This window comes from Emys orbicularis, chromosome 7 (genome assembly GCF_028017835.1).
Source record: "Emys orbicularis isolate rEmyOrb1 chromosome 7, rEmyOrb1.hap1, whole genome shotgun sequence".
Lineage (NCBI taxonomy): Eukaryota > Metazoa > Chordata > Testudines > Emydidae > Emys > Emys orbicularis.
This window is the reverse complement of record NC_088689.1, coordinates 64,639,961-64,652,203: the sequence shown is the minus strand read 5'-3', so window position 1 is coordinate 64,652,203 and position 12,243 is coordinate 64,639,961. Positions and strand designations below refer to the sequence as shown.

Below are 12,243 nucleotides of genomic sequence, written 5' to 3'. Positions count from 1 at the left end.
CACAGTGACACCCGCTTTTAGACAAAGGGCTGTGATATGTAATCTTCACTGCCCTGATGGTCTTCTAGTGCCATTCAGTGGGTTGAGGCACAGCTTCCCCCTTCAGCACTTCCCCTGTATAAGCAAATGACCCAGGACATGTAAAACATTTATACACCTTTAACCATGCAGGAGAGTGCCTTGGAAACAGAGTGCTTTGGAGGCTCTGTCTTTCAATTAACCATTTAATGGATATTTGGTGAAGTAGTGGGTAGCAGGTTATTGCTTCCTGTTTGACTTGGTAATGTCCTAGACAGTCGCTGTTAATTTGTGTTTGCGAGTGATACTGTAATCAGCGTTGTTTGATTGTTTGGCCAGATGTGTTTTATTATGTCCAATGTGCACATTTGCCAGTTGGCTCCTTTTTAATATGGGAACATGTTAACTTATGACATAGTCAAGTCTGACAAATTTGAACCAGCCAAATAAGTGAGTAATATTTCAAGCTGTCAAAGCGGGTGAATACTGATTAACTGACACACTCCAAAAGCTCTCACCAATATCCGTGCTCCAGTGGAATATGTTTACAAAGTGTAATATTTGTTAGAAAGTCTTTGGTGCTTTGACTAAATTTTAATGAGTCTGACCCTACTAGAGGGGTTTTACTGTGCCTCTCTTGAGTTGTTTCTTCAGCTTCCTATCTTTAGTCTTCAGCACAAGCTTCCATAGAGGCTAAGAGTGCTCTTGTAAACTACATTCTGCTGTCCATTGTGATTTAATCTTCAGCCTCTCCCTCATTAGGATGTTTTTAAAAGGAGGCTGAGGGAGCAGGAGAGAGTTTAAGATAGAAAACAGTGACAATGTTTTGGCACTCTCTACTGGAGTCAGTCAGTGTTTGAGAATTAGGCTATGAACTCTTTGCAGTAGCAAATCACTGTGTGTATTCTATATAATGCAGGGTTTGTTTCAGCTAGAGACAGGCCCCAACTCAAACCAGTGAACTGAATGCCTGCGGAACTTTCAGGAAGTTCCGCTCCAGAGCTGAACTTTATGGCTCAGATGTATTTCTGATTTCAGTTGAACCATATGTCAACTGGGTTGGAAGAGTGGGGAGCACCTTTAACGCCCGATGCTGTGAGATCTGGATGCGTGCTGGAAGGTGTTAAGCACTTGCAGCTCCCACTGGGAGTTAAGGGAACCCAGCACTTAGCAGCACCAGTCCCTTAAGGAAGGTTACTTTATATTAAGAAGAATCCTATTAATCCTATCATTAGCAATCAGTTAAAAGTCTCCTTTGTTTCTGATGATCAGCTTATGGAAGGGAATGAGTAACAGTATACAAAGAACATTCCCCTAATTGATTGTCACAGTATCATAATATGACAGCAGCACTGTTTAACTGTGCTCTTTAATTTTGAGAGACTTGCTTTTTTATTTTTAAAGCTGGGAAAGAAACTTGGTCTTTATTTCAAATGACTCTCTTGAGAAATTTCAAACCAGTTGAGCCAGACTGAATTGTGGATGGCTTTTTTTTTTTTTTAAATGTGAACTCATCCAACAGAATACATCTGAGATCCAAAAAGCAAATTTTACTCATGAGATGAGCCAAATTCACTTCTAAACTCTCCAGAAGGTCCCTGCTGCTCATATAAGAATTTGTAATTTTGCTGGAATGCTTGCAGACTTTCCAAACAATTATTCCAAAAGTTGACTTTCTACCACATAAATCATGGTACATTTATTTAATCCTATCACTGTTACTGAAAGAGCTTACTTTCCTTTTTTCCCCTTTACTGCTAATGCAATCTGCACATTCCTAAACTTTGTGAAGTACAATATAATTATATTCATCCTCTGTTTCCTTAATGGCTCTAGCATTCTTTATGGTTTCATTCTGTGGCTGATTAATGGAGGTATTATTAGTAGAGTGTAACCCAAAGTGGAGAGCAGCCTACAGAAATGTCACTTTTGCATATGTTAGTCAAATCAACTGAGAGTCTTCTAAGATAATATGGGAGGAGTTGACAGAGCAGCTGAACTTTTAAATACGCAGTAAGGATCAGATTTTAAAACCTCCTTGCCCACCATTCTGAAATACATTTGAAGTATCACTTGCATCAATGCAGTGATCGTGTTGTTGCATTAGTAAAAATAAAAGAAACATAATTCAGAACAATCAGTTTAATTCATATATGCATATTTATTCCCTCTATGAAACATATTGAGCCTTTAGTTCAAACCACTAAATACACTAGTGACCTCTTTTTGTAGCCACCCCTATACCCAAATTGATGATCACTGAAGTTAGTCCACCAGAAATCAGGCTTCCAGGTAAAAGGTTGAAAGCACAGATTGTATAAATATAAGCTTTGATCATTATAGAACATAAAATTGGCTGCAAAACTAACCAACAGTATTGTTTAATTGTCATGGGGAATATTTAGTTTGCTGTTTTAGCCAGTTTAATAGACAAATGGATGCTGCCCTCTAGTGGTGATGACCTCAACTTTAAATTGACTAAAGAGAAATCAGCATGAGGTTTGTTTGGTTTTTAGTTGTGTGCGTGTTTTTGTGTGGGAGGGGGAGACAGAGGAAGGAGAGCAGCTGTTGTGTTAGTAGCTAAAAAAAGCAGAAGTAGTCCAGCCTGGAGCACTTGGCTATTAATAAATAACTTTAGTTTTTGTGACTTCAATCTAGAAATGGAGAGTGAAGGGCATTTAACAAATTTTACCTGATTTGCATCTGATCCTTGCATGCTCTTTGGAAACAGTTCCATCTTTTATTCACTCTATTTATAATACATATGAGAAAATGAGACATGTAAAGTACAAATAGATATTGTAAATCCATAGTTGTTTCCCTTTGAAGGTATCCAATCTATATAAATTTGAGCCTGAGTTCATATGTAAGTTAACCTCTGGAAAAGTTGATATCTGTATAGCCAGTGTTTCTGGTGCTCAATAACGCCAGTAAATAAAAATACAAGTATGTTCTTGATTATTTTTTATAATTTACTCCACCCTTTTTTAAAAATCCAAAATATTCAACAAGAAAAATTTCATACTGACCTCTAGGCTCATCCCATCCACAGAGTCATTTGAAACTGCAACAATGGTGAAGACACACATCTGGGTGGTGGAAGGGGGAGGGCTTTTTGTTTGCTTGCTTTGTTTTTAATAGGAAAAAAAAAGCCAGCATATTGCAATCATCATCAGAAGTGTGGAAGGATTGCTAAGAAGTCCCAATGCAGAAATGTGGGCCTTTATAATATTACTGAACTACCCTGGACAGTACAGAACTGGTTAATGATTTAAAGTGATTTGCCCTTAATGCTTTTGTTTTAGCCAGCAGTAGATGATCTGTAGACAGCACATGCCCAGATCAAAGCTGATCATGTCAATGTCATTCAAGGAGGGAGAGCTACCCTCCGTTTCTTTTTTGTTTTAAACAAAGTATGACATCTGAGGAACAGTGTGTTGATTGTTCCACTGCCAGGACACATAATGGAAACATTAGCTCCAAGATAACTTTTAATCTGTCAGCCTAATGGCTCCTTAATGTGTAGAGGGCTTTAAATGTATGTCAGCCAGGGCTGTATAAAGTAATATAGTTTGTGGCCTGAATGGATCTAGATGACTCTGCACCATGACACAATATGGTTTATTATTAAGTATCAACTCATCAGCTTATTCCCACGGACTTGGACAAGCTTCTCAATTTTCCAGTAACAGATTATGTGAGAAAAAGCTTGCAGTGCATTTTTTTTTTTGCCCTTTCCTTTCCTTTTTTTTTTTTTTAAATTACAAGTTTCATCCCCAGCTGCACTGGGAGCCCTGAAGTGTATTTACAGCAGGCTGCACTTTATCACACATCAGCTCAACTGCTAGTTTACACTGAACATTTATGCAGTCTCCCCTGGCCTGGGATGCAAACTTCACGTCTTTGTATTCCTATCACCTTCATTGCAAATTTTTCCAACATCCTCTCCCTGTTGACTGCTTTCCTTCCTCTTTTTTTTCTTTTCTTCCTACAACCAGGCCAGTGAGACTTGACATGACACAGTACTTGTCTGTGCAGGATAGTTGCCATAATTTCATGGCCTCACTTGCTTGTTCTGATTCTTCTCTGTTTGATAAAGTTAGGCGCATAATGCCAATGTTATTGCTGTGGACTAAATATGGGTTTGACTTGGTACCTGGAAATAATCTGATCAACCTGAAGGGCATGTGTATTCGGGGGAATGAATCATCACTTTCTTGGCACCCTTGCATAGGGGCTAAGCACATTTGTAGCCATTGCAGTCCCATGACTAAAAGGGTGGGTTATGCTAGAACTTCTAGACACAGCAAAGGGTGCAGCAGAGAGTGCAGGTCAGCAGCACACCACCAAAAAGATCTTCACTGTCTTGAAGAGTGGTGCAATTGGTCACATTCCCCTCTGTTATGGGGAGATCTGTCTTTCTACACTGTACCCATCGTCATAGTATCTGATTGCTTCTTTGGTGAAGATGGAGCTCGCTCTGGGCTGGGGCAGCTGAGCACTACCCTCAGCCTTACGAAGCTGCCTTTATGTGCAGCTACTTTTGGAGGAATAGCCGATTATTTCTGCTTACATTTAGCAGCTCTGTTCTCTTAAAAAATCAATTAAAAGGCTACAAAGAGTCCTGTGGCACCTTATAGGACTATTTGTTGCTTTTTACCGAACCAGACTAACACGGGTACCCCTCTGATAATTAAAAGGCTGTTAGTTTATAATGTAAGAAGAGTTAATATTTGTGCATCTGTTCCTTGGGCACTTCTGATAGCATTTCCTGATGTCATCTTAGTTCATAACTACTTTTGGTGCCAAGGTATTGCTAGTCTTTGTAAGCCAACGCTCATATAGTATCTGCTCAGAGGTATTTGGAGTCACATGCAATGTCATCAGCTGGAGAAGGCAGAGCAGAGAATGGCATAGCTGGAAACCTTTCACTCATTAGAAGCTGCTGAAATCTAAGCCTGATTCTTATTGTTTATCATGTATATTTTGGTAGCATACAGTGGTCCTCAGTCAACATTGAGGCTCCACTGTGCAGTGCTTACAATCTAAGAGGACAAAAGCAGCCCAGGGATGGGGAAGGGAATTCAAGATAGTGGTTAGGGTGAGTGGCCCATGACTTGTTCATTCCATGGGATTTATTTGTGGGGGAGGAGAGGAGGGTGGAGAAATTGTTAGGAATAAAAAGGGAAGAAGAGAGGAGATTGATACAGTGAAGGAGGGGAAGTTCATAGTCCAAAAAAGTCCAAGTCCATTGTGACATCAGGAAGCTTAGTGTCTGAGGTCTATTTTAAATAGACCTGGGCCTGGGTTTTTCAGGAGTTGGGCCTTTCATAGCCTGCCACAGAAGCTTCAGGCCATATGTAGGGGGTTACAACTGAGGCCTAGTGCCCCAGAGCAGTTGCTGGCAGGTCATTTGGGAATGGCTGCAGATGCTTCTCCCCACTGATATTGGCCCAGAGTGCAATCATTTGTAGCAGATCCAGGGGGGGAAGGGCTGGCCAGCTCAGCATTTACCTCATTCTCTGCTGGCTCCTGCTTCTGCTGCTCTGATGTATAACCTGAAAATTAGGACCCAGTGACTTGAATTCAGCCTCTAGTCTGGCAGTTGGGGAGCTGCAGCCACCAGTGAGCAAGTTTACTGGTGGCACATTCAGACTCCTTTACAATCACTTTCCTGTAGTTATCATCTGAGCCGGAGTCCTGTATGCAATGAAGTTGGAGGTGTTGCATGTTGAGGGCAAAGGCCGGCCCAACTCTCCCATTTCCCCGGGTAACAGTTGTTCATGGTTTTACATTTCTCTAAATGTTGTTTGGCAACAACATTGCATGTTCCCCATTTACAGATGGGGAAACTGAGGCACGGAGCAGTCAGAGTGACTTCCTCAAGACCACTCAGCAAGTCATTGGCGGATCTAAAATTAGAACCTAGGAATCTGATTTCTGACTCCCTAGTTTCCTCTTCTAACCGCTCAAACCACTTGACATGTTAAAGTGACTCTTAGATTCCCATAGCATCTATAGCACCTTTACCTGGCTTGTACTTTAAAAATGTAAATCAAAATAGATTTCAGTACTGGCAGTAGCATTTTATCTTTAGTTAGATGTTACATTTTTCCACTGTAGATATTCTAGCAGTTTAAGAAGAAAATAATGTAGGAAAGGAGCAATAAGTTGCTCTTATTTTATCAAATGAGACATCATGTGGAAAGAAACAAAGAAAAAACTGTCTGCTACCTCTGAGAAAGACAGTCAGTTAGTCAGACACCATATAACTTTGGATATCCTTGGTACTGATACTTTGAGACAGTCAAGAGTTGCTTTTCTATGACTGTCTCTGCTCGTGTAAGCAATGTACGATAATCTAATAGCCATCACTCATAGCACAGTATAGTGAGGATTGGGTAGTCGTGGCAGATACTGTAAAATAGTTGAGGGACTTTTAATTAGAGCTATGAGATCATTCCCACCCCCGTATTCCCTCCACCAATGTGGATAGACTTTCAGATGTTTGGGTGTTTGGAGGTCCAAGGAGAAGCTGTATATTTTGTCTGCTTGCCCTGCATAGTAGTGGGCATCACTATTTTGGATGCTGTTATTACTGGAAATAATAAAGTAGTTGAATGTGATATTTTTTATTTTGTGATGGTACTTGCTCTTGGAGGGAGAAAAACTTGCAAATCCAAATGTAAATAAATAAATATGTATGAATTAAAGCTGATGAATGAAACTCAGAAGACTCAGTCCAGAATAAGAACAAAATCTTGGCTGTGTATCTGAATCTATTGACGTTCCCCTCCCTTCTCTTAGGCCAGGTATATAGATCTTTCTTCCTTGTAGATTGCCTCCTCATTTCCCTCCTCTCCCCCAACTTCCTTTCTCAAAAAAAACAAAAAACAAAAAACAAAAAAAAAACCCCATAACCCCAGAACAACCCTTCTTCCTTCCAAACAGTCTAGGTTGGACATCCTCCCCGGTGATGCAACCACAAGTCCCAGTAGAACAGCAGTCTCTATGCTTGGGTCCAAGTCTGCCTTCTATGCCCTTATCTATCTGTCTTGATATTTAGCTGTCATATCCTGTGTCATGTCCCATGGAGGGTGACTTATCTATGCTCCGGGGAAAGGGCTGAACTTCGGGCTGATTCTTTGTGGGTTTATATGTTTTTAAACTAACTGAACAGCCCATCTCCACTTATTATGTCCAGAGCGGTGTATTGGGGCTCCTCTAAGTAGATAGTTTGCAGCTGCTCATTTGAGGCTTTCCACACTTTTTTGCAGCATTCAGTTGTTTTAATATTTGTTCTCAATTATTTAAGAATAAATAATGTAGGAATAAATAGTGTGACCCACTTATTTTTAACTAAAACAAATAGGAACCCTTTATAGAATGTAAGGCCCCATTTAGCAAATCATGTAGGGGAACATTTTCAAAAGAACTTAGTGATTTAGGAGCTTATGTTCCATTGAAAGTCAGACTTTGACTCTTAAGCACCAGATTCTTAAAGGTATTTAGGCACCTAAGACAAAAGTAGGTGACTAGTGGGACTTTCTCAGGTAACTCCTAGTCACTTTAGAAAATCCAACTATGCATCTGTCTGCATTTTATGCAAATGTTTTGTCTAAATGACTAGCGCTATAGACTTGAGTTGGTTGTAGACAGATGTTTGTTCTCCTGTCAATGTTGGTTGTAAATAGGGTTGTACTCTCCAATAAGGAAAGTTGCAATTAGTATTTTAGGGAACTTTGCAGTTCCCATTCCTTGATGGGAGAAAATCCCCCAGAGCCTTTGAAAAAAGTTATAATGGTGTTGAAGTTTCATCCAGAAAGCAGTTTATACATTTATACTATGACCACCACTCAAAATGTAACCATCTTCTTGGTGGAAGGTGACAGCTGTTTAATAGCCCACAGCAGCTGTACCCAATAGTGTGAGGCAAAAAGTGTGAAGATGAATATCTGATCCAACACAGACGGATGGAGTGGGATTTAGGTACTGTAGTCAGAATAAAATTAGCTAAACTGGAATTTGGTTAGGACATCAAGTTGGGTACTAATTGCCATGTGATCAGACCAAAAGTAGTCAGGACTTCTGCTTCTGCTTAGGTTCCACCTGAACACAGATATAGTATAGTGTTGTATAAAGTATCATATGCCTTTTGGTTTACTTATGGAATACAGTCCTTGGCACCTAATGTAAATAAGATTATCTCTTTCACTAATATTCTTAAATGCAAATACTTTACTATATGCTGATACATGGTAGCATCTTTTACATGTATCAGAATTATTAAAAGCATTAGGAAAATTAAGCCAGCAACTCACGCAATGGCACCAGGATGCCACCAGATAGTCTTAGCATTAGGTCACAACTAACTTGAGCTGATTTGAACTGTTGACCTAGAAGTGCATTGTCCCATAGCCTATTGTGAATTCCTTGTACTGTCTGGTCTCCGAGAAAAATACCAAGAAGTGAAAACATATTTCACTCTAGAAAAGAACATTGAGGAATCGATTGCATAATAACTCTCTGAAACACATGCCCAATTTAAAAGGAGAGAACATGACTTGAACATTTTTTCACTTGCTTTAGTATTCATGTATGTATTTATTTATTTATGGGGATAATTGGGTTTTCCCCCAGCTAAGGCAAAGCTTGTGTTGCTGACACTACAATGTGTTGGTGAAGAAAGACTGATACCACAACACACACAGGTGACTGCAGGGTTATTACTTACCCGTCATAATTAGAACATCGATTCTGAAGGAGGGGGAATTTAAAAGATAAAAGGTATTTTTAAACATGATTCTTCCCTATGTAATTTTTTCATAATTATAGCTTTAACAGCTTATGGTGATGGTGGAAGCAGCTACTTAAGAAAAAACTGGAACCTCATTTGTGGGGAGATGATCCCTCAAGAGACCTCATGTTGTCATTTTTCAAGAGCCCTGAGCAGAAAGCTCATTCAGAATGCTGTGCATTAGGCTGATGCATTGGGAGTATACTTAGCTTATTATGACCAATGCCAGATATTTTAATTAAAAACACCACACGTCATTAAATGTGTTGTCATCCCCCACACACACGTGCGCGCGCACACACACACATGAGTTTGTGAAGCTGCAAACAAATGAACACATTGCAGATGTGCGGGGGAAACTGTCTCCTACTGAGTCAGATGCAGTAGATTTCCTAAATCCATGTATTGCATATTTTAGCATCGAAAGCTCTTACTGCAGCATATAAACCCTCTGTAATTTTCACAGTTTTCTTCAAGCAAAGGGAGTGGAGGGAGAAAAAGTCACCATTTAATTTATGAGCAAGTCTATTGTTTTACAAATAACCTTCATGATAAATAAAGACTCATGGCAACATTTTCAACTGTGCTTTTATCAAGGCTTTCTGAGCAGTGTGTATAATCCGCCTGGCAATCGAATCACAGCTGTGCGCCTTGGTAGGGAATCTCTGTGGAGACAACACTTCCTTAATTTAAACAATTGTAGGCTGCAGGAGTTCAAAAATTTCAGCTGACTTTAACTGTCACTAGCCCAAGCACCTTTATCCCCAGGCGAGCAGCAGCAGCTGGATTTCATTTCCTGCTGCCAGACAGTCCGACATCTTTGCTGAACATCCCAGGAACTGAGCGTCTTTGCTTTAAGGATTTTATTCAAGGTGACAGCTCCTCGCACTTTAGCGTTCAGATCACCTCAAGTAGCTGAGATATCAGTGAAAATGAGAGCACTTCTACAGCAAACTCCAAATTTAGATTGACTGAGGTTATCCTTAGGCCTCTAGACCCAACCTCCATGACAGAACAGGCCTGCCAGTAACTCTAAAACTACAGTGGAGTTTGTAATGATGTCTGGGGAGAAATATTCTGCAGGAGCAGTGGAGAATACTATAAGTGATAGGAAATGATGTCAGATTTAGTTAGGGCTGGAGACACTGTTAGAATATACTTGGCATAATATGGCACCGGTATCTCTGTCGGCATCTCTGTTTTCTGTCACTGCACACAATTCTAGGTCTGTCTGTAGTTCTGACAGTGTCTTTTCAGATCAGGTTATTGCACTCGCTCAGCGCAGCACCATCCAGCCCCCTTTGTTTGAAGTCTGCCCTTTTGTCATTAATGCACTTGATGTCTATTTAAATCTGACGGTGAATGTAGTATCTGTTTTCCTGTCAAGAGATCATTGACAGTATTAATACCTCATGTCCTTGCCTCATTTTCTAAGTGCTGACACCTCGCTGCAGTCTCCAGCATTCATCAAACAGCACTCTCTCACCAAGATCTCAGTAAACAGTCTTGCTTCCAGTCCTGAAGAAAACACGGCAGACCTGAAATAGGACTTTTATCAATGACAGTGAAAAAGGAGTCTGAAGAAGGTCATTAATAAACTGTTCATATCCTTTGAATTTAGAGCTCTACCACTAGAAGCCCAACCAAGCTTTTTACCAACTAATGACAACCACGCTTTGCATGGGATAGCGTCGCCTCAGGATATGAGAACTTGCTTTTGACCAGACACTGGTTTATGAAGGCGAATAATTTCTTCCCTTGAATGTGGAAGTTGCTCCACTGATCAATCAGGTTATTGGAGACTTGGAAAGAGGGAGAGAAGGAAGCGAAGAAGGGGCTAAACAAAGCTCATATAGCCCTCTTCTGTGCTTCCCTTAAGAGGAATGTGTTTTTCAAAACAGGTGATAGGCCTATCAATTTTTTTCCATAGTGATGTGTTACTCACCTGATGCTTTAAAAAAGGAGAGAATAATAGGGATTAACTTTAATCCAGCACAGCCCCTGCTTCCAGGGTTTTCATAGCTTATTTGATGCTTATAATTATATTGCTGCATTACATACAGATTATTAAAAGAATACTTAATTCATGCTGCATCTGGGTGCAGCTAATAAGACCCCATTTGTTCATGTGGGATCTGTCAAATTTAAAACCCTGCACAGTAAATGAGTAAATCACAGTAAATCCCTCCCAGTCTTTGTCCTTATACATAATATTTTGTTTCCTATCGGCTGGATGTTGGTGGACCTTGAGTGGATGAGCTAGATACTATAGTGATGAGAGCTTTAGAAAATCCCAAGATACGTAGAGGGAGACAGAGAGACCCTTGCACGTGGCTTCCTTGTGCAGGAGGCAATAATAATTTGACAGCACATGCCTTGGGGTGCAAAAGGAGGCATTGCTAGTACTACCACAGCACTCCCCTGTATATGAGCTACCACCACTAGGGGAAGGACAACGTATAACTTTTAAATATGCCTTGCTCACCCTTTACCATTGTTCTGGCTCGTAGAGCCATTTATATTTAGAAAAGGAGGGCAGTGAGGTCTGGATGACCTTGGGCAAGTCACTTCACTTCTCTGTCTCTGCAAAGTAGGGATAACGATAATTACTTACATCAAAGGGCTGTTGTGAGGATGTCTGAACAGAGTTTTTCATGTTTATATCACTAGATCAGTGCCAAGCTGTTGTTACTTGCTACTATTATTTTATTATCAATAAAACCATGTGGTTTAGAAAGATTCGTCTCCATATCCATATTTTGGAACGATAACAGACAGTACAAACATACAACTCTATCCAAAATGCCATCCCTACAAAAAGCAGCAGGGCATGCATATGTGCTTAACGGGGTGATTCACAAAGTACTCAAATGTGTTTTTTCAGGGCTGACCCCAATGCCACTAGTTAAAATAAATTAATTTCAAATTAACATACTTTGCTTTCCAAGCATAGCTAGAAAAGCAAGAGAGAGAGAGCAGTTCCCAAACACAGTTGAACCTTCTTTTCCCCAACCTCAGTAATATCGTTCCATTACATACAATGCTAATTGCTCACTTTTTCCTTATTTGTTTTCTTTTCACTGTAGGTGTTCTGGGAAAATGTCGCTACATTTATTATGGGAAACATTCGGAAGGCAACAGATTCATTCGAGATGACCAGCTATAAAACAGCACCGTTCCATGCCTCTTTACACAATCCACAAAACATGCACACAAAAAGCACAAATTGCATCTACATTTTCTGCGTGTAACTAAAGTCCTCCAGTACCTTCTGCTGACTTTGCCAAGCCTGTCAAGATCATCTTTCTGTCTTAGTCTGAGTAGTCACATAGAGATTGACATGATTGCCTTTAAGCAGGTCCCATCCACCAGTGTGACAGACAGCTGCAGCCAAGCACCAGGCCTGACAGGATGAACACCATGATGGA

At 40.2% G+C, this 12,243-nt stretch overlaps 1 protein-coding gene across 1 annotated transcript in view; it reads left to right on the top strand.

Annotated features, from left to right (window-relative positions):
- Positions 1 to 11,981, top strand: part of LRMDA (leucine rich melanocyte differentiation associated) — a 950,360-nt gene extending 938,379 nt beyond the window's left edge. The window contains exon 7 of the mRNA XM_065408750.1: positions 11,902 to 11,981. Within this exon, the coding sequence (XP_065264822.1) occupies positions 11,902 to 11,981 (80 nt within the window). The remainder of the gene's footprint in view (positions 1 to 11,901) is intronic.
- The last annotated feature ends 262 nt before the right edge of the window (positions 11,982 to 12,243 follow it).